The sequence below is a fragment of the Drosophila navojoa genome, chromosome X (assembly GCF_054131105.1).
Source record: "Drosophila navojoa isolate 15081-1374.11 chromosome X, UAZ_NAV_1.0, whole genome shotgun sequence".
NCBI classification, from domain to species: domain Eukaryota; kingdom Metazoa; phylum Arthropoda; class Insecta; order Diptera; family Drosophilidae; genus Drosophila; species Drosophila navojoa.
The window spans coordinates 27,764,215-27,783,773 of record NC_142895.1 but is presented as its reverse complement, the minus strand read 5'-3'; the positions used below and the strand labels follow the sequence as shown (position 1 = coordinate 27,783,773).

At 43.4% G+C, this 19,559-nt stretch overlaps 4 protein-coding genes across 4 annotated transcripts; 2 read left to right on the top strand and 2 right to left on the bottom strand.

The window, feature by feature from the left end:
- Nucleotides 1–3,419: 3,419 nt before the first annotated feature.
- Nucleotides 3,420–9,094, top strand: LOC108656838 (nose resistant to fluoxetine protein 6). The gene is made up of 6 exons (XM_018109145.3): nt 3,420–3,955; nt 6,183–6,585; nt 6,658–6,731; nt 6,799–7,328; nt 7,964–8,620; nt 8,675–9,094. Exons 1-6 carry the CDS (start codon nt 3,655–3,657, stop codon nt 8,945–8,947), a joined length of 2,238 nt encoding a protein of 745 aa, XP_017964634.1. The 5' UTR covers nt 3,420–3,654; the 3' UTR covers nt 8,948–9,094.
- Nucleotides 9,095–9,362: 268 nt separating this feature from the next.
- Fbxl4 (F box and leucine-rich-repeat gene 4) lies at nt 9,363–13,137 on the bottom strand. The gene is made up of 12 exons (XM_018109146.3): nt 12,813–13,137; nt 12,142–12,736; nt 11,602–11,695; nt 11,324–11,528; nt 10,921–11,257; nt 10,606–10,856; nt 10,421–10,530; nt 10,188–10,352; nt 9,954–10,119; nt 9,699–9,890; nt 9,550–9,619; nt 9,363–9,492 (listed from the first exon to the last, which is right to left on the bottom strand). The coding sequence occupies exons 2-12, from the start codon at nt 12,466–12,468 to the stop codon at nt 9,418–9,420; spliced, it is 1,992 nt and encodes a 663-aa protein (XP_017964635.1). The 5' UTR covers nt 12,469–12,736; nt 12,813–13,137; the 3' UTR covers nt 9,363–9,417.
- Nucleotides 13,138–13,178: 41 nt separating this feature from the next.
- Nucleotides 13,179–15,047, top strand: Dus2 (Dihydrouridine synthase 2). Its single transcript, XM_018109150.3, has 3 exons — nt 13,179–13,467; nt 13,529–14,488; nt 14,550–15,047. The coding sequence occupies exons 1-3, from the start codon at nt 13,248–13,250 to the stop codon at nt 14,798–14,800; spliced, it is 1,431 nt and encodes a 476-aa protein (XP_017964639.1). The 5' UTR covers nt 13,179–13,247; the 3' UTR covers nt 14,801–15,047.
- A 1,468-nt stretch (nt 15,048–16,515) lies between these two features.
- On the bottom strand, nt 16,516–19,327 carry mRNA-cap (RNA guanylyltransferase and 5'-phosphatase mRNA capping enzyme). The gene is made up of 6 exons (XM_018109149.3): nt 18,839–19,327; nt 17,807–18,775; nt 17,591–17,729; nt 17,250–17,523; nt 16,987–17,183; nt 16,516–16,928 (listed from the first exon to the last, which is right to left on the bottom strand). Exons 1-6 carry the CDS (start codon nt 19,034–19,036, stop codon nt 16,810–16,812), a joined length of 1,896 nt encoding a protein of 631 aa, XP_017964638.1. The 5' UTR covers nt 19,037–19,327; the 3' UTR covers nt 16,516–16,809.
- Nucleotides 19,328–19,559: the final 232 nt, after the last annotated feature.

The window sequence follows — 19,559 nt, the reverse complement described above, 5'->3', positions numbered from 1 at the left end:
TATATTCAATATATATTGACGCCAGTAGCTGTTGGATAAATACAGTTTTTGATAAGAAAGCGTCTAAATACATGTAAATGCATGCACATGCATATGATTGAAAATTGAAGTAGAAAATTCCACAGTTAGTCTCTGGGGCTAAGCTCTTAAATTAGGATCCTTTTAGAGGATTGACCAAAAAAAAAAAAAAAAAACATATGTATCCCTACTTACTCAGGACATGGTAAATAGAATTGGGAAAAGCTAAATCTGTTTCAGCTTTAGAGCAGAGCAGTAGAGAAAGAACATAACAGTAGAGAGCAGAGCAGAGCAGAGAGCAGAGAGTAGAGTGCAGCAGCGCAGTGCAGATTTGCAGAGAGCCAGAGCAGAGCAGCACGGAGCAATACAGAGCAGAGCTGGCCAGATCAGTGTGGCCTAGGTACTCACACACGCATACATATACGCATACACACACACATAATATACTTCTAGAGATTGGTTAGCTAGTCTGCAGATGGAGCGTCATATGGTGTATGCAGCCAGCTATTACAATCACCCGCACCCGCACCCGTACCCCCGCCTCACCAGCTATTCCAACACAGTTGCAGTTACGCTGACACATTGAAGTGACAGAATGTGGAGTTTCCGGAACCGGGAAGTCATCGGAATCCTAAGAACTTCATGTGGGAGATCTACGGACATGCCAGTAACCAATATACTCTCTAAACTTCGGGATCGACTGTTAGACTCGTGCGGGAGCAATGGCATTGATAAGATTAGGGCTAAAGATTAAAGCACACGAAACCCTCTGTAGGCCAGAAATAGGCTTTCATCGTTCCCACGCCATGTATTGACTATTTATGGCAATCGATTGCGGACGTGCCCCTAAATCTGAAGTAAATTGGCAATAAGCCGTCAGCCTGAAGTGTATACCCCACCTTGGTATTACTATGCATAGTCCAACCCTATGAGGAAATCTTGTAAACACTAATAATTCAAAACGACGTAGTGCCCGACTAGGGATTGGCCTGAACATTGCAAACATCTAAATAGTAAAAATTCGCAGCGGATCGAGCATGTAGTCTTATATTAATGATTCAAGCCCAAGACGGAACTAGGATAAAATTATAGGTGAAAGCTATAGCTCTTGTATAGGTATAACCTGAATTTCTATTTCAATATATTATATTAGCTAGATAATCGGATTGTAAAGCTCAGCTGAGAGAATGATGTTTATTTTTTTAATAACCCATTTTGGCTATCATACTCTTTTATAGTTCTTGTCATCATAAATTTTAAAAGACGACTGTTCGTCTACGATGAAATGATGCAAGCGAATTATTGATAAGTTATCATACCCTCTAATTATTTGGAACGGGTCTAATATTTCTCTTCTAAAAAAAAACATTCCAGTCTAGACGGTTCGCTATCTACAACGCTTAAAGTACAAGAAATACGTTAATAACTCTACCCCTTCTCAATTGATTGCCATTTGCGTGGTATCTCTGAGTCTATCCACATGGCAGTCGGCCCTCACTTTCGCTGTTTCTATGCCGGCGGATCACAAAGTTTGAGATAGGTCCGTATTTCTGAAACAATTTGCTGCGGTTACATCAGAGCAGCTCACGAATCTGCTCAAAAATAAATTTATATTCTCATATCTGCCAAATCGAATATGTATATGTACATAGACATTTTCAAGCCGTTCGAATTTACAATAATCTTGTTGAAAAAGCTCTGCTATAGATTCATTTGTATGTCATATGTCATATGGCCGCACTATATTTAATCTGTTATTTTCGTTTTATTAATTTATTACGCCAGCGAAACAATAAAGCGTATTTCTCTTCGACAAAAGTTTCCGTTTGTGGATCGTAAAACCCTATTAGTGATAAGGTCAACAGTCGCTATGCATATGGTTGAACTAGTTAATTCTTAGCTTAGTTATTTCAAAAGATCTACATATAAAGTCAGAGTCTGCTCCCGATTATTATGTTACATATCTAAGGAATTTAGAATTAATCCAAGATATGAATGCGTTTTGATTATACTTTGACCCAATTGCAGTTGTCAGGGCAAATAGTAATATAACTATAAAGGTAAATAATAAACAATCTATAAAGTATTTATACTTCTGATGGATATCAACATAAAATCGCTTTTAATACAGTTTCCGCCCGTCCGCGCTGCTTAGCTCATTTACGCGTTTCTAGATTTTGCTCGCTTCATCTGAGTCACTTTATAGATATGATAATAAATTATTATATGTGTTAAAGAGAGTTTATATACCAAAACGTTTGTCAGATTTTAGGAAGCTTCCCACCCGCTATGCAGTATTGTATTTCAATTTCTCCATTTTCATGCAAAGCGTAGCTTAGGTCAAGACTTAATATAATAATGTATTTACGTACAATCTGAAATATATTAAATCTAAATATTTGTTATAAGTATAAATTTATTTTATTTATATTTATTTTTACATATATAGAAATTAAATATATTTCTCTCTAAAAGATATATTTATAAAATACATACTGAAATAACTACATACATACATACATATTAAGAATTGATACATTCTCTGCATCCTTGGACAGACGGATGCATACGGCTGGGACTAGGACTCGTTGCCCTGATTAAGAACATATGTATTTATGTACTTTATGTGGTTTGCCATATACTATAGAGGAAACCGATATACCCAAGCATTTTATATTTGAGGGGCATAGAATTAAAATCGCGCTAACCGTATTTTAGATAAAATCCCGATTATTACTTTAGATACATACTAAGTATGCTTTGTAGTCCGAGCTGAGTTCACTTCCATACTGATTTGGTTTCTGAACTTCGAAATACTAGTTCAGCTCAGGGTAGGTGTCGAGAGTTATGTACATAGTTATGGCCAGGCCCACATTTCATATGTGAAGTGTTTGATTTAGTAATGTCATGTGTGTAGTATTTGGCCCTCAATGTGAGGAGATTACTGAATTGCCCACGCATTTCGCGGACAATATTGATAATGCTGTGATCAAAGGGTAACTGGCACTAGAGGCAGGAGCTAAGAGAGGTTTACTCACGCCTTGCCCACCTCACACGGCAATCAAAGTTCAATTGTTTGGCTTAGTCTGTTTTTGTTTCTTTTTTTCGGGCTTTCCAGCAAGTTAGCCATGTTCGGCTATAAATCCTAAACGGGTTATCTGTACAGTTTTAAAGGCTGCTTTGACATAATTTACACCTGTGGAGCGTGCGAGTGCGAGGGCGAGCACAAGCGACAAATCCCAGCCAAATCCGCGCTGCTCTGGCTACCAAGCGAGCGCTCAGCTTGCCGGAGAGATAAGCAATTGATTATAGAGTTGCTTATCAGCTTTCGTTTTAGCCAGCAACTGTATCTGTGTACATATTTGAAAAAGTATTTATAAATTTCAGGGGCGAAAGCGTTTAGTCATCGCGCCAACTCCTACTACCCCCGACGACGGTGAAGACGACGACGACGACGACGACGACGTTCACGTCGCCTGAAGTGGACACTTTGGGCTATAAAAGCGATTCTATCGATTGGCAATAGAATTAGTTAGCCGCACGCTCAAAATCGTACGCATCCTTAATTAGCTGGCGAGCAGCTCGGTCTTACGCGCATCAGGATTAACAAAAGAAGGAGCCGCAGGCACATGAATTATGGCGCAGCCCCATAAGCTGGGTCTGCTGGCGGCGGCGTTGCTGCTGCTGGCCAATGCGAACGCAGCTTACGCGAACAGTGAGAAAAACTTGCTGACCGGACACTCGACGCCCATGGAGAGCAGCCTGGCCTTTCAGTTCTTCGACTTGGCCTCGCAACAGGCGGCCGTAGCCAATAGCACGGGCATTCAGCTCGCCCGGAGTAGCGAGCCGCGGGGCACCTACGACGACGCCCTGTGCGACAGGGATGTGGCGCGCATACGGGACGCCATCCACAACATGGAGGAGTGGGCACTCGAATGTAAGCGATACACAAATTTACTCTACTCTAGTGCCACGCAATGGATACAATCGAAGGACAGATCTTGAGTCTGCTCATGATTTGAATGAAACATTCATTTATTTAGTTTTTTATTTTTTATTTTGCATTAAATTTTTGTGAAGTGATTTCAAGCTTAAAAATGTGATGAGTTATACATGTATGTATGAATATCGATTTCCTATACATTCAAAAAGAAACAAATTTACGATCTTCGAATGTGTTTATCAAGTCGCGCTCCTCGTGAAATATTACGACTCGAAATGTTTAAAGTTTTTAAAACTTGAATAAAGTGGAACTAAGAGTGATTTATGACTTATTCAACAAGTTTATTTAGATGTATATACATACACTTTATATGTATTTTATTGTGTGTTGTAAACGAATTTTTTTGTTTAAGTGTTGCCCATTAAAGGCTTGCAATCCTCATTCATACAGCACGCCACTAAAAGAAACCTATTTAGCCCTTCTAGCTAGGGGCGCACCTTTGCTGTCCGATTTCCATTCTGATAGGTTCAAGGTATAGACAGGGTATAATGAGAGATCTAAAGTGAAAAAATGAAACAAAAGTGAATGTTCCCGTAATATTAAGTTCAAATTCCCTATGTAGTATGCATGATGATAAATATAATATTTAACATGATGTTCCTAAATATATAAATAGTATTATTTAATATCCGTAGGTTGAGTTTAAGACTAGGCTAGCTGAAACTGGGGCAGTAATATTGTCAATAATTCAAGATGTTGTATGTAAATGAAATTTTAAAATTTTTTTTAAACACATATTTTTTTCTCATTTTCTTTATTTATAATCTGTTCTTTCTTGAACTTTCAATAAAGTGGATAGTACACATTCAGGGCGCTACTTAATTAGTTATATAGGTATACACATTATTCATTCAGTCCCATTATCCACTCAGTTGTCAATGCAAATAATTACTGGAGCAATCGAGAGATCGATTGAGAATAACTTCCTGCTTGGCTTTTCGCAAGTATTTTGTATTTTGTAATATATTTTTCCATTCATAAGTCAGTGCAAACGATTTATGCTCTATCGTAAATCAAATTTGGAATCTAAATTGATTGGCCATATGCACTCGTGTACATTCTGATAGACGATTAGATTGCGGTAATTCTATTATGATGCAAGATTTCAGCTGCCACTACAAAGCGACAAACAATCATAAATCATGATTAAGCGAGCAGTAATGTGAATGGCAATGCTCAGGGCGAGCAGTTCGTCAATTGATGATCAACGATCGATAGATATCAGAGCGCTATTTAAGTGGACACCCTGTACACAGCCAATCGCATCTGATAAGCGCTTCTCCAGTAACGTCGGAGTTTTTTGCGCCCCCCCCACACTTCGAGAATAGCCTGATCTAAAAATAACATGCCCTTTCACCAATGCGCCACATACAGAAGCCTATCAGAAGTGCCATTAATTACTGGTGTAGATCTAGCAAGAAAGTGGGGAAAAATGTTATCTTTTGCCCCGCCGTAGATTAAATACCTTTCCATTTATATTTGTGGAACGCGATTTTTTTTTTTTTTTATACCTTGGACACATAGAAAATAGGAAATCAGCGTATAACAGGCAGAAGGAGGCGTGGCAGATAGCGATTTAGCATTGTCCGTCGGTCTGTATGTATTAACGCGTAGATCTCAGAAGATATGAGAGCTAGAGATTGATATTTTCAGTAGGCTTGTGTATACACGCACACATACGGATATCCTAAGATCGGTAACTGCTCCTGTTATTTGATTATCCATTATCGCCTTATCAAAAATCGGTAATAAAATTATATTCCCTACATCTTTTAAGGTAGATTCTACAAATTTCAAATATGAATTCCATATGTATTTTAAAAATTTTGATTTTTTATATAATCCACCCCCTCATACTAAATTATTAAAAGATATTTATTAAAAGATATTTAGGTCTTTAGGTAGAGACTTCTGCTTTGGCAAATGGAATCAGGGTTATTGTAATATCAGCTCCTCAAAGGGTCAATGGGATCAATCTCGAGTGGAGCTTTCTTGTTTTTTCTAAAATTATCCAGTTATGAGTATTATCTATTTTATCAGCTTCAAAGTAATTCTCATTCAATGGCCTTTGCAATGCAATAGTAAATGAATATTAATTTATAATAAGCGAACCCTTTGGCACTTTAGCTGATTATATTATTTGCCTTTGCGACACTTGCAGTTCCGGACACTTGGGGTCGCCTGCCCATGGGCTTCTTCTGGGGCCATCTGATCAGCATGGGCCAGTACGAGGAGTGCGTCGCAGCCACAGCCACCTACGGCAGTGAGCTCAATGGGCAGTACTGCCTGGCACGGCTGAACATCACCCAGTTCTACAGCAAGGTGAAGCGCCGGCATGAGGAGTTCTCCCGCATCAACTACAAGCAAACGGATCCGGAGATTTTTGAGCTGGGCGTCTGTGTGCCGAGCACCTGCAGCGCGGAGAAAACCGACGCCCTGCTGAAGTACGCGATTGCACACCTCTATGGCAACGATGTCATCGATCTTAGCTTTCCGATGGTCCAGCAGAAGTGGTGCAAATACAATGCGCCCGTCGAGCTCCGCGGGGTGGACATATTTGCCATGTGAGTGAGGCCAATGGCTTAGGGATCCAGATCTCAAACTTTACAAATAATTTGTTATTTCTGTTTGCGCAGCGTTTTCTTCTCGCTGATCATATTCTTCCTGCTGGCCAGCAGCGTTTACGACTTTGTGCAGACCCGAAAGGGCGGTAGGTCTGGCATCCGATCCGAAATGCTGTAGAGTCTAAAAGAAACGAATTCCTTTCATGTTTGCAGCGCCCAAGAGACCGCTCTTCTTGGCTTTCTCGGTGCTGCACAATGCCCCAAAGATTTTCACGGTCAAGAAGGTGAACAATCCGAATGTGATCCACTGCCTGAACGGACTGCGCTGCTTCAGCATGATGTGGGTGGTGTTCGGCCACGGCTACATGACGTTCTACGACCTGCCGCACATCAACCGCAACAAGTTCTACACGTGGGTTCAGACGCCCTACTCGATGCTCGTGCAGAACGGCTCGCTCTGCGTGGACACGTTCTTCTTCATGTCCGGCCTGCTGATGTGCTGGGGCGCCTTCCGGGAGATGGAGCGCACCAAGGGCAAGCTGAATATTCCGATGATGTACTTCCATCGCTACATCCGCCTGACGCCGGTCGTCGCTGTGGTCGTCCTCTATATCATGTCGCTATATCGCTACTCCGGCGCCGGACCCATGTGGTTCAAGCTGGGTACCCAGGATCAGCGCTGTGCGGATACCTGGTGGGCCACACTGCTCTACGTGCAGAACTATGCCTTCCCGTACAGCATCGTAAGTGCAAGCATTTTCTTTTTATACCCATTGAAAATATTGTGCGTATGAAAGTGCATGTAACAGGCAGGAGGAGGCGTGGCAGATTCTATATATAGACAAGCCGAATCTATCTATCCATGTCTGCCTGTCCTGCGGCATAAACGCAAATATCTCGTAAACCCCACTAGACAGAGACGTCAAATTGTACACGTATACTCGCCTATGCCTTACGCAATGCGAGTCCACTTCATTTACTTGATAGCTGCTCCCATTTGCTTACTATCGTAAAAATCTACAATTTCAGTAGGTTTTTTAAGCGGGATTGGTATGCCATAAGAGCTAAGGATTTCAAATCTACTATGTACATGGGTCCGTGTAAAAATTTCAAAGACTTCGTAATTTTTAAAAACACCTTGCCTTTCCGAGAATTCCCAGAAATAGGAATTCTAATATTCGAGGCCTGTTCTTTGCAAATATACAGCTGGAAATGTAGTTATCACAATTTAGAAGTTTGATTATGAGAGTCTATATAAATATATAGTGTTACATTGTAGGTTTAGATTACCTCCTCCTAGTTGGGCAGTCTCGACTAGAGCAAGCTTACTTGTTCGAATTAGTATTTAGAGGTAAAACTTTCCACTTTTTGACTACAGTGCGTCTCGCAGTCGTGGTACCTGGCTGTAGACACCCAGTTGTACTTCCTCTCGCCGCTGTTCCTTATACCGCTCTATAAGTGGGGCAAGAAGGCGCTGATACCCATTGGAATATTCGGCATACTCTGTCTGGGCTGCACGGTGGCGACATTCCTGCACAACGACTTCACGCTGTTCCGCGTGCAGGACGATCATGTGGATCTGCGGCAGCGCTTGACCTACTATCCGACGCATACGCGCATTCCGACTTGGCTGATCGGCGTCATCTTCGGCTACTTCCTGTTCACGCGCAATCGCGGACGACAGATCCCGCTGGCCAGGCACTGGGTGATCACTGGCTGGGTGCTGGCCTTTGGCACGATGCTGGCGGATATGTGGGGTCCCTTCTGGCGAATCCTGCCCGACACGCCCGACTCCCCGCTCATTGAGGGCGCCCTGTTCGAGCCGCTCAGCCGCAGCTCCTGGGCCTTGGCCATCGGCTGGATCGTGTGGGCCTGCTACAATGGTCATGGCGGGCTCATCAACGACTTCCTCTCGTGGGGCTTCTTCACGGGCTTCAGTCGGCTCTGCTACTGCATGTACGTGATACACAGAATCGTGCAGCTCGTGAACGCCGCCCGGCTCCAAACGGATACCCACTTCTCGGACTACGATGCGGTAAGCTCACATTGCATTTTGGTCTCTTGATGTCTAATGTCCGTATGCTTGCAGATTTTGCGTTGGTGGCACGACTTCGGCATCACACTCACACTCTCCATCTTTGCGACGCTCGCCTTCGAGGCCCCCATTCTGGGCATTGAGAAGGCCATATTCGGACGCGGCGACGCCAAGCCGGCGCCCAAGAAGCCAGCCGCCGTCGAAAGCGAGAAGACGGCCCCCATCATCGAACAATCCGCCGACATAGCTCCAGCAACGAATGGGGTTGAGCAAGTGCCAGAAGTTGAGCCCATAGCCAGCAGAGCTGAGGATCCATCAAAGGCCTAATTGTAAACTCGCTAACTCAGATTTTGTTAAGAATGAAAATATATTTTTTTGTATATATTGTTATTTATAATAATATAAGTGGAAGACATTACCCGGCGTTGGCAGGGCTAATTGGCAACTTGAATAAAATTCAAATTTAACGTAGTACACGTGCAACATGCGTTGCTTCTTCCTTGTGCCATGCAGATCCGATGACAACCGAAGCAGCTGCATTCCGTGCCGATGACTACCAGGATCCCTGTTGTATCTAGCTAGATCAGATGGAATACAACTTGAGACAAGCCCAGATGGATCGTATTGACAATCAGCTGAAATGTCTTTTTTTATCAAATTTATTACTACGTCCCAACAACAACAATCGTCATCTGTTACTATAAACAGGCTGGCGCAAACGCTTTACACATAGATAATATAAATTAGCTACACTGTCGCTTACTCTATATAGCATGCGGTATGCCATTCAATTAAAACTAGCTGGAGTTGTAGATGCGGCTATTTTTAATATCCACATTAAAGAGTCTTGACCAATCCGCAATTAAATCGAACTGCAATAGAGCCAAAATGATTAGATGAGCTCAATGAAGTATCAAACGCTGACCTACATCACTATCCATGAAGTTGTCACAAAAGCACAAATCCAACAGTTTTAGCTTGGAACAATGCACCAGAATGCTGAAAGCCGAATTATTAATTGTTAGCAGAGACAACTAACAAAGTTCTACAGTTCTACAGCAGATTCTGGGAGACTTACTCATAAACGCGCTCGTGGGTTATGTTAAGTATGCCCATCAAATCCAACTGCTCTAGATTTTTGCCCAGTGTTGCGATATGCATGAGATCACGCTCTGTGATGCCTCGCATTGCCGACAGAAAGAGTTTCTTCAGTTTGGGGCAGTTATAGAGCAGCTGGTATAGGCTATCGCCCAAAGTGGCTTCTCGCATGCTGCAACAGACGGAATTCGATTATGAATACCGACAGCATCAGTGAGACTTTGTGACTACTTACCACCAGCCCAGATCCAATTCCTCTAGCTGTTGGCAGCGAGACAGCGATTGCAGTCCCCGCGCGGACAAAAAGTGTGCTTTCCACATGTCCAGTGACACGAGTTGGGTGTTGTATGTGCCCAGATGGGTTGCGACATTGTCCATGTTTACCGAAACACCACAGAAGGCTGTCGAAAGGAACAGGTTTGAGTACAACTACAGTCTTTTCATGACAATGCGATGAATGAAAGCCCACCAAGATTCAAATGCTTTAATTTTCGATTGCTTTCTAGCATGCTTAATAATAGCTCCGACTCAAAGGCAGTTTGAAAGAGATCGAGCCGCTCCAGATTCTTCAGATTGGCCAAGCAGGAAAAATTGAGTAGCGGCGGGTTCGTCGTGCAGTTTCGTAGGCTCAATTCTGTGAATAAGAGGGACCAAAATAAATGTTTAGTAGAGCAAGAAGAAGAGCAAATGCAGCTGACTTGCCTATCAGATTATCACAGACTATACCAACTGTCTCAATGCAGGTGGCATTGAGAAACTTGCACGAGTTAAGGCGCAAATGGGTGAGATTGTCACCACGTTGGGTTAGAAATCTGTTGAGGAAATGCAAGGGAAAGTGCTTTGTAAGTAATCATTGGCAAGTCATTTAGGTGTTGAAGCCTAATCACTTTTTGAACTCTGTGGGCGAAATTTCTCCGAACCCGCCGCACCATGACAAGTCCAGTTTTCGTAACATCGTCGCCCGTCGCGCCAGCGTACACAGCAGCTCGGAGTCAGCCAGTTGCCAATAGGCCTTTAGGCTGAGGTCACAATAGAGCAGCGGTTGGGTGGAAATATCGTAGAACAAGCGCGACACTTGACCCATGCGAAAGAGCGACTTTAGGTCCAGGTAGCTGAGTATTTTCAACAGGATTTCACACTACGAGAAAGACTTTACACATGAGATGAAGTGCGGAGCTGGTAAAACAAATTGGTTGGCCAACCGGCAGATCCGTTAGACAGATTCGTGTCGTGCTGTTGTTCTTTTGTTGCTCAGACTCCACGCGGCTGTCCATCAAGAACTTGCTCAGGTCGTTGTTAATAAACTCGTGAAGCTTGACAGCATCGTTCCCCTGGCAGCTGGGCTGGAACTTCAGCGTGCGCAACTTGCAACTGATGGGCCCATTTCCACTCTCCTCTCTAGTGTTAGCGAGCCGCTTGCCAGCGGGCGAAAGCAGCTGGTGCATGCAGCGCATTGGAACCGTTCTACCGCACAGCATAATGGCATCTATCTCGGTGTAGTAATTTAGTCGACTGTGATTAAACTCAATGCGCAACGTTCTGCATTGAAAGAAGCAAATGATTGTTAGCAGAGCATATACACAGCTGTGACTGACGCAAGCTTACTTGGTAATTATATTAGTTTTTCTTAGAGGCGGTGCAAAGCGGCGCGAATCGCGTGGTACATGATTCAAATCGCTCCCTGTGGCCTCCCACAGACAGCTCCAACGCTTGGTGATGCTGTAGGCCCAGATTCGCACGACGCCGCCCGGATTGAATGTCTCGAAGATGGCGACCTCCGTTGGCACCACAAACTTTTCAAAATAAACAACTGCATGGCAAGCCGTGCAACCACTCGATCAAACTCGTCAGCTCGTCAGGTTAACTGCAAGTGCTATACTTACCAATAAAATCATGTGTGGGCAGAGCTGGCAAATTCTGTGCCTGAATCTCTTGGGTGGCCGATGGCGCTTGCTGCCACCAATCACCGTAGGTACGCTGCACACGGAAGTAAGACAAAGAGCAAGTACAATGAATTAATGGAAATTAAAGTCGATATATGTAGACTTCTCGAACAATACCGGAGCTACTATAGAATGCATTTTCTTCCTTCTCGTAATTTTATTTCCCATCAACTGAATAGGCGCTAATCTATTTATTTCTGTTGAACGAATATAGGCTACACATTGAGTGGAATATACTAAAGATCTTACGAAAGAATTTTCTTAATACGGACAGAAACCTGTACTTATATCATACTTACATATCGCATCATAATTACATATAAAATTGCTTTTGAAGATATTTTCTATTCTTTCAAACATATTTAAGCATTTTAACTAATATTTGTAGCCTGCCCAGGAAATGTTTTCATGTCAATTTTGATTCGTAAAAACGAATGCGAAACAGAAGAATTAACATGCCAATCAACAATCTCAGCTCACCATTGTAAAGGTCTCTGGGTAGTCACCGTAGGCAGGAAATTTGGCTGGCCTGCCAATCACATTAGACGCCGTGTAGGATATGCTGTAATCAATACCATATTGCGAGCTAAAATCGAGTACGCCCAGCACATACTGTCCAAGGTAGTAGCCGTGGTCCTCGTGGGCCTGGGACTGCAGCTTGCTTCCGCAGCTAAACCAACCCCCAGTGCACTCATGTTTCCGCTCCATTAGCATAGTCGTAAAATCAATGAGTGCATCGGGTTCGGTATCGCTGGAGCTGCCGTCTTCGGTGCCGCCGCCTCCGCCGCCGAGGGCCAGCAGGGACATGATGTTCCTCAATCGTGTGGTGCTGTACTTTAATCTCTCACCGTATCGTTGGTTCGTCTAAGTCACCGTGGAAGCGCTTTATCGTATCCAGACGAATCTTTGGCATAGCGCGCGCTGGCGCTAAAAGACAACTTGGGCCTTGCTCAGCAGACAATGCAAATGGATCACACACCCTATATTGGCTTCAGTACTCGAGTGCTGGAGTAGCTGGAGCCAAGCAGATGTTGCCTTGACCGCTATTGCGCCGTAAGTCGTTCTTTAACTAGTCCTGTTGAGTGGAAATTAATATATACAAATAAGATGGTCAAGTTGATCACGTTTTCAGGGCTAAAGTTGGTACTGACCTGTGTGTGGGAAAATTAAAAGGCGCACCACTGAACGGCGCTAATTCAATTAAAGGCTAACGCTGATTCCTCTTTGGTATCTGCTGGACGAGGTGGTTTTCGTGCTGCCGTAGCGCCAATTAGTTGATGAATATTTTAAGCGTGCTGGCATTAAATTTGGTAAGATTTCTGATCAATATAAGAAATTTCCTTTACGCGTTTAATCTGTTAATTTACTATTGAATTTTGACAACAATACCGAGACACGGTTTGGATCCTATATATACAACTGATACAACAAAAACAGTAACAGGGCTGCAAATAGGCAAAGGTCTCAATATCGATTGCTTTGTTTTGTTTTGTCACTTCTTTACTTTTATAGCTGCCAATGCAACTCTGAAAACATATGGGGGTCTAGCACGTATCGATTGCATATTGCGTTTCTGTGCCGTCTGGATGTCTCGCTTTAAATGGTTATCGTTTCTCAGCAATTTTCCAAGACCTAAAATGAGGAAACAGCCGCGCCTCGACTACAGAAACAAAATAATTATGGCACCAATGGTGCGAGTGGGCACGCTACCCATGCGGCTACTAGCCCTCGAAATGGGCGCCGACATCGTTTACACGGAGGAGCTCGTCGATCTGAAGTTGATCAAAAGTTTACGTCGCCCAAATCGTAAGTTGCTTTATTTATTAAACAGAATATAAATAATAACAGAAATTGCCCAATCTCTTAGCCGCCTTAAATACGATTGATTTCGTGGATCCCTCTGACGGCACAATCGTGTTTCGCACGTGTTCCCGAGAAACATCTAGAGTAGTGCTTCAGTTAGGCACTAGCGATGCAGCACGAGCCCTCGCCGTAGGCAAACTGGTACAGAATGATATTGCTGGCCTCGACATTAATATGGGCTGCCCCAAGGAGTTTTCCATTAAGGGAGGCATGGGAGCAGCACTGCTTTCTGATCCAGAGAAAGCTGCTCATATTCTGCGAACGCTCACAACGCACTTGGACATACCCATCACCTGCAAAATTCGGATACTGCCGGATACCTTGGAGACCATCAAACTGGTGCAAGAGCTGGCAGCGACGGGCATAGCCGCTATCGGCATCCATGCACGAACGCGAGACGAGCGACCGCAGCATCATCCGCATCCCGATGTTTTGCGAGCTGTTGCAAGTGCCGTAGACATTCCTATTATAGCCAATGGTGGGTCCCGGAGTATGCACACGTACGAGGATCTGCTAAAATTCCAGGAGGAGTGCGGCGCCGATAGCGTCATGGTAGCCCGCGCTGCCCAGCTCAATGTGTCCATATTTCGGAAGCAGGGCATTTTGCCAATTGATGAGGTGATCTGTAAATATCTGAAGTTATGCGTTGATTATGATAATGCACCGCACAATTCAAAGTATTGCGTGCAAAGCATCCTCAAAGAGCTGCAGGAAACGCCGCGCGGCAAGAGATTCCTGCAATGCCAGACGCTGCAACAGATATGCGAGATATGGGGCCTGGGTGATTACTGCAGGCGCAAGCAGCAGGAGCTTAAGGAGCACGGCAATGGCGGAAGAGCCAATGTGATACTAACAGAATGTCTGGCTAAGAGGCAAAAACTAGAGCGGTCCGAGGATTTAGCGGACGAGTACGAGGGCGTCATTTGCCGCAACATGGCGTTCCTCCGTTCCACCTACCCAAGTGGTGAGTATTCCCACTACCATTTCAACGGAACATCCGAGTCTATCTCTCTGTCCCCTTGCAGACACCCAGCTGCCAAAGATGGTGCTCTATGTGCTGGCGGGCAAACTGGGCAAGCAGGCGCCTAGCTACGAGACGCATCAGTGTGACAAGCTCTTCCGATCCATCTGCAGCTATGATGGACAGCGCTTTAGCAGCAGCTTCTGGGAAAAGAACAAGAAGCAAGCCGAGCAGGGCGCCGCATTGGTGGCGCTCTTGCAACTCGGACACCTGAATGAGAAGACCCTCCTCGAGAACGGCAGTCTAATCAGCTAGAACCTGATTAGAGTAAAAAGAAATCGTTTTCTTTAATCACTATTATGTGTTTGCCTTGTGCCTTGTATCTAGGTATCTAGGAAACTCATTTTATCCCTTGAAGCCACTTATGAAATGATCAGTTTGTGTTAAGGTGTAATTATGTAGTTGGTAAAGTGCTATTGACTAATGTCGTTTTAATTCTTATGTTGAATCTATTTTGTTATAAGTTATATCATTCAAATTAATAAATTGAATTGAGACAAAATGGGAAAGTGTTTCGTATATGACGATCTCAGACTTCTGGCCTTGGGTTAGACCATAAACCACTATGGCTAACGGTTAGACGCACCCTTTTTATATATTTTTTTTGATAAAATAAAAAACGGTATTTATTTATTATTTATTGCCAAAACCGTTTTTTTTTTTATCATAGGTTGAGTGTAGTTCGAAAAACATCTGTTCATAGTTTATTGATATTCGAAACGATAACTGTGCATTAGAAGACATGCGAAATTTGCAGTCACATGGTCATAGAATTACGCGCACATCGATTTTCTAGGTTTTATGTTCATTAAATAAAAACTAAGAATTAAATTAAGCAAAAATGGGATAAGCTACTATATTAAGCTTATTGGAACGTCAAAAAGTAGACTTGTTCCACTAACAGAAATATTTCCAGAGATGAAACGCAGCTCAAGAACTGATTGATTGATAGATTTGAAAGATCCAGAGGCATATGGAAAGCATTTAAAGGGCGAAAACGAGCACTTAATTCCCGAGATGAGCGCAAAATTGCGCAACTTGCCTGCGATTCAACCAAGTCTGCAGCTAAAATTAATGAGTCAGCCGGTGTAAACGCCAGCCTTTCAACTGTTCAGCGTACAATTAGAAAGGCAAACATCTTAAGCTCCTGAAGGTTAAGGAAAAACCACCTCTAAATGCTATACGTAAGGAAAACCGGCTGCAATATGCGAGAGAACACATGACATGGACAGTTCAATCCGACACTCGACTCAATGATTGGCGTTCGGTTGTTTTTACTGATGAAAAACGTTTTTATTTGGGATGGCCCTGATGATTTACGAACATATGATCACAGCCGTGGAGGCGGAGTAATGGTGTGGGGTGCCATCACATTTTATGGAGCAATAGATTTAGTTTTCATAGATTAGAAGATGACCGGTGCGCGCTTCAAAACCTTGTTGCAGTCCGAGTTCCCCAAGATCAAGGATCTGCTCGGACCATCGCCATGGATTTTCCAACAAGATAATATTCCGGTCCATAATGCCCGAGTTGTGTTTGGGAATGGCTTTCAATGAATGGGGGTAAACAATACGAAAACAAAAAATCACTAACTAGCTGCAATTAAACTGACTTGGAGCAAGATTTCGCTGAGCTTCATAAACTCATTGTATCACTCCATGAAAGACCGGATCTTTGAGGTTATTTTGAACAAAGGAGACAGCACTCATTATTAAAATTATTTTATTTTTTTAATTTGTACAAAAATTAAGAATAAACTTGAAATAAAGTTCCTTTCCTTAAAAAAAGTTAATTAGTTGAAGTGAATAAAAATAACAGTTATAAAGCAAATATTAAGGAAAGTACCAGTGCGTCTAAACTAAGACCAGCAGGAGCTTAGTTCACAAACCATCCTGTTAATTTATAGTTGCTAATCTATTTGCATCTAGTTTGCTTTAAGACGATTACAAATAAAACACAAATTTAGAAAAAAAAAAAAACAATTTTTCTTCTTTAATTAGAAATGATTATTTCTATGAGCTCTCTCTGGATATCAGATGATCTTGAATCCAATTAATTTAAAATCAATCTAAAAATAAATACTATTAGCGCCTTTACCCCGATCCACGTTAAATTTAAACATTTTACAATTTGTATGCAATTGCGGAAAAACAGAATTCCAATCTTTATTATGGTTTAATAATTTCCTAGTGAGTGTATGTCAAGGGTATCTATGGGATGGCTGTGGTCTTGCATAGGAGACGAGATAGCTGCTCTTAGCATGGCTAACGTCGCTGTGCGGCTGGAGGCGGCATCATTGTATGATCATCACGGAAGCCGAAATTTTGAATGAAACTTAGTAGATAATCCTTGGTAATAGGATGCTTGATGCTCTCCAGGACGGCTGCAATGAAACGTTCGATTAATATCTGTGGCAATGTCGTATAGAGTGAAACACTTACAGACGGCGGTGTTGTAGCTGTTGGGCAACTTTTTGTCAGTTCGCTCACGCATAAAATCCCAGTTACCATATTGATTCATGGTGCATTCCACAATCTTGTTATCTAGCTCACGAACCTCCTTTGTCAGCTTCTGCAAGCGGCCGAAGGGGGCATCGTGGCCGCCAACATAAAGAAAGCCAACTTTCTTGGTCAACAGCCTAGAGAAAACATTAGCAAATAGTTCATAGTCAACAGGATACAAGAATATATTGAATTGGCCTTACCCCTCGCCGCGCTCTGTCTTTATCTTTAGTCGGAAGTCGACGGAGTTGAGCTCATGCGGTTTCCATTTAAAAACGTCGTAGCACATGCCAGCGGTATACGGCTGCTGTGAAGGCTGGAAGATAAGCCCGTCAGGCTCATGAGCTAGTGCACGTGAAAACTTCTCGCCCAATAGACGGGCCGAGGTGCTTATATCCCAAAAGTCCTTATTTCGTACGCTAAAGGGTTCCAGGGCACGGTTAATAATGCCGTGCTTCATGGCAAGGATGCGTGGACCTTGGAGCAAAGAGTTTGTAAAACATAAATACAAAATATATTGATGATTCGGTTCATTCCCGCACACCTATAACTTCATTTTTAATATACTCCAGCCGATTTGGAAAGAATGGTTCCTCCCGCACATCCCGGCCCGCCAGGCGAACAATGTCATAGACAAGATACCGTGGCGTCACAGTGTCACCAATCTTGTCCAGCACCATTTCCTGCAAATGTACAACAAATATAAAATTATATTAGCATGGCTTTGAGACGTCATCTAGATGCTGTCTAAATCACTTACGCCATCCAGCAGTGTGCCATCGAGATGGTCATGTAGATTTTTGCTACTGACAAAGGACATGTTCTCCACCTGGAAACAGGAGTTATTGCGATCGAAGAAGTATATCTCCTTGCGTCCATCGATTAGCATCATGTATCGTGTGCCATCTGCCTTCCACGAAACCCTATACGGTATCTCACTGAGCCTCTTGATGTTGCGCCGGTCCATCGATACGGGTTGCGCTCCAGGAAAGCCATTCTTCTGCCAGTGGCACCAGTCTTGCACCCGACGCTGCAATTCACCGACACGCGGCTGATCTGTCACCTGCCGCACGCCGGGTACACCGGCCATGAATGCCGCATTCTTGACGACCAGCTCGCGACGTCGCTTCTTCTTTTGTTGCCCATCACCATCACAATTTGCATTTGAGTCGTCCTCCTCATCGTCATCCTCAGCCCCTCCAGTGCCAGATCCCGCTGCAGCCGCTGCAGCCTGCTGGGAGGTCGAAGAACAGTTATCATCATAGCGACGCTTTCTATTGTTGCTACCGATATCGTCGTTGCCATTGCTATCATCATATTCCAGACACCAACTGGGCTGCTCTGGGGCCTGAGGAGCGTCCTCCTCGTCGTCATATCGGCGGAACAGCTCATTGATATAATCCTGTTTGTATATGCCCGGCGGACGAGACTTAGCAAACACGGCAAGTGCGCCCTCCACAGAGCAATCCATCCTTTCCACCATATACGAGATGATAAGAAAGCCCGTGCGATTAAAGCCGTGTGTGCAGTGTACAGCAATAACGTCCAACGGGTGCTCATTGATGAAGTTGTCAACCAGTTCAATGAAGCTGCGAGTCTGCTCCGGCGATGGAGTTTCGCCATGACCTAGACACTGCAACTTAATATACTGGGCGCCCCGCTCCTCAACAACGCTGCGATCATAAAATCGTTTTGTGTTCGTCAGGTCAATCCAAAGGCCCAGTTTTAGCTGCTAGGTAAGACAGACATTAACACCTTTTTAGGCCAAATTGCCACCTCTAACAACTCTTACCTTAAGCGTCTTGCAGTAGTCAAAGAGCATCTCGGGACGAAAAGTGCACTCGATGGGCATCTTGTCCTGGAAGGACTGGCTTAGCGGGGTTTTGAAGGCCAGGAACCGGTCTGCTATGATTGAGTCGCTTTTTCGTGGACAGTAAAGCCAACGGTTCGGCAGCGGGCCTGAGCCCCGTTCACGCTCGAAATGTGACATCCCGAAAAGGGAGATGGTGGACTAGTTAGCTAGATATGAACAAAATTCCCAGAGCCAGCTTGGCATGCAAATAGCGTCACGTAAACTAATTAATTTTAAAGATTGCTGCCAAAGCGCAATGAGTCGCGTTGAATATCGCGTTTCGATTGTGTTATTAACTTCTTCACATCATCTTCAGGGTAGCGCAGACAATTTCGGAAAGTGATTGCTTAGCTTGATTGCCTGTGTGTGTTAGTGTGCGTCACGATAAATATTGCCAGATTTCGCGCATGAGTGATACCATTTATAATAGTGCTGTAAGATGAAATTGAAACATCGATATTTGACTTTGCATACATACAATTGGCAGCAATCGAGTGCATTGCTTAAATAGCGGCGCTTTCTTATCGAAAGCAATTACATACATATATCATTTCCCACCTAACACCAATTTGACAAAGAAAAAAAAAATTAAACACCAAGGAAAAAACACGTAGTTTTAACTACCCTATAATAAAAAGAAGGCTACAGCAAATAGAAAAAA

Excerpts from the sequence above, each read along its gene's own strand:
- LOC108656838 (XM_018109145.3), top strand. The coding sequence starts at position 3,655 with ATGGCGCAGCCCCATAAGCTGGGTCTGCTGGCGGCGGCGTTGCTGCTG. Across the intron at positions 6,732-6,798 it reads TGTGCAGACCCGAAAGGGCG|CGCCCAAGAGACCGCTCTTC; the intron begins GTAGGTCTGGCA and ends TCATGTTTGCAG. Across the intron at positions 8,621-8,674 it reads ACTTCTCGGACTACGATGCG|ATTTTGCGTTGGTGGCACGA; the intron begins GTAAGCTCACAT and ends GTATGCTTGCAG.
- Fbxl4 (XM_018109146.3), bottom strand. The coding sequence starts at position 12,468 with ATGTCCCTGCTGGCCCTCGGCGGCGGAGGCGGCGGCACCGAAGACGGC. Across the intron at positions 11,696-12,141 it reads ACCCAGAGACCTTTACAATG|CGTACCTACGGTGATTGGTG; the intron begins GTGAGCTGAGAT and ends TTCCGTGTGCAG. Across the intron at positions 10,857-10,920 it reads TCTGTCTAACGGATCTGCCG|TGTGAAATCCTGTTGAAAAT; the intron begins GTTGGCCAACCA and ends TCTTTCTCGTAG.
- Dus2 (XM_018109150.3), top strand. The coding sequence starts at position 13,248 with ATGTCTCGCTTTAAATGGTTATCGTTTCTCAGCAATTTTCCAAGACCT. Across the intron at positions 13,468-13,528 it reads AAGTTTACGTCGCCCAAATC|CCGCCTTAAATACGATTGAT; the intron begins GTAAGTTGCTTT and ends CCAATCTCTTAG. Across the intron at positions 14,489-14,549 it reads CCGTTCCACCTACCCAAGTG|ACACCCAGCTGCCAAAGATG; the intron begins GTGAGTATTCCC and ends GTCCCCTTGCAG.
- mRNA-cap (XM_018109149.3), bottom strand. The coding sequence starts at position 19,036 with ATGTCACATTTCGAGCGTGAACGGGGCTCAGGCCCGCTGCCGAACCGT. Across the intron at positions 17,524-17,590 it reads TATTAAAAATGAAGTTATAG|GTCCACGCATCCTTGCCATG; the intron begins GTGTGCGGGAAT and ends CTTTGCTCCAAG. Across the intron at positions 17,184-17,249 it reads AAGACAGAGCGCGGCGAGGG|GCTGTTGACCAAGAAAGTTG; the intron begins GTAAGGCCAATT and ends TGTTTTCTCTAG.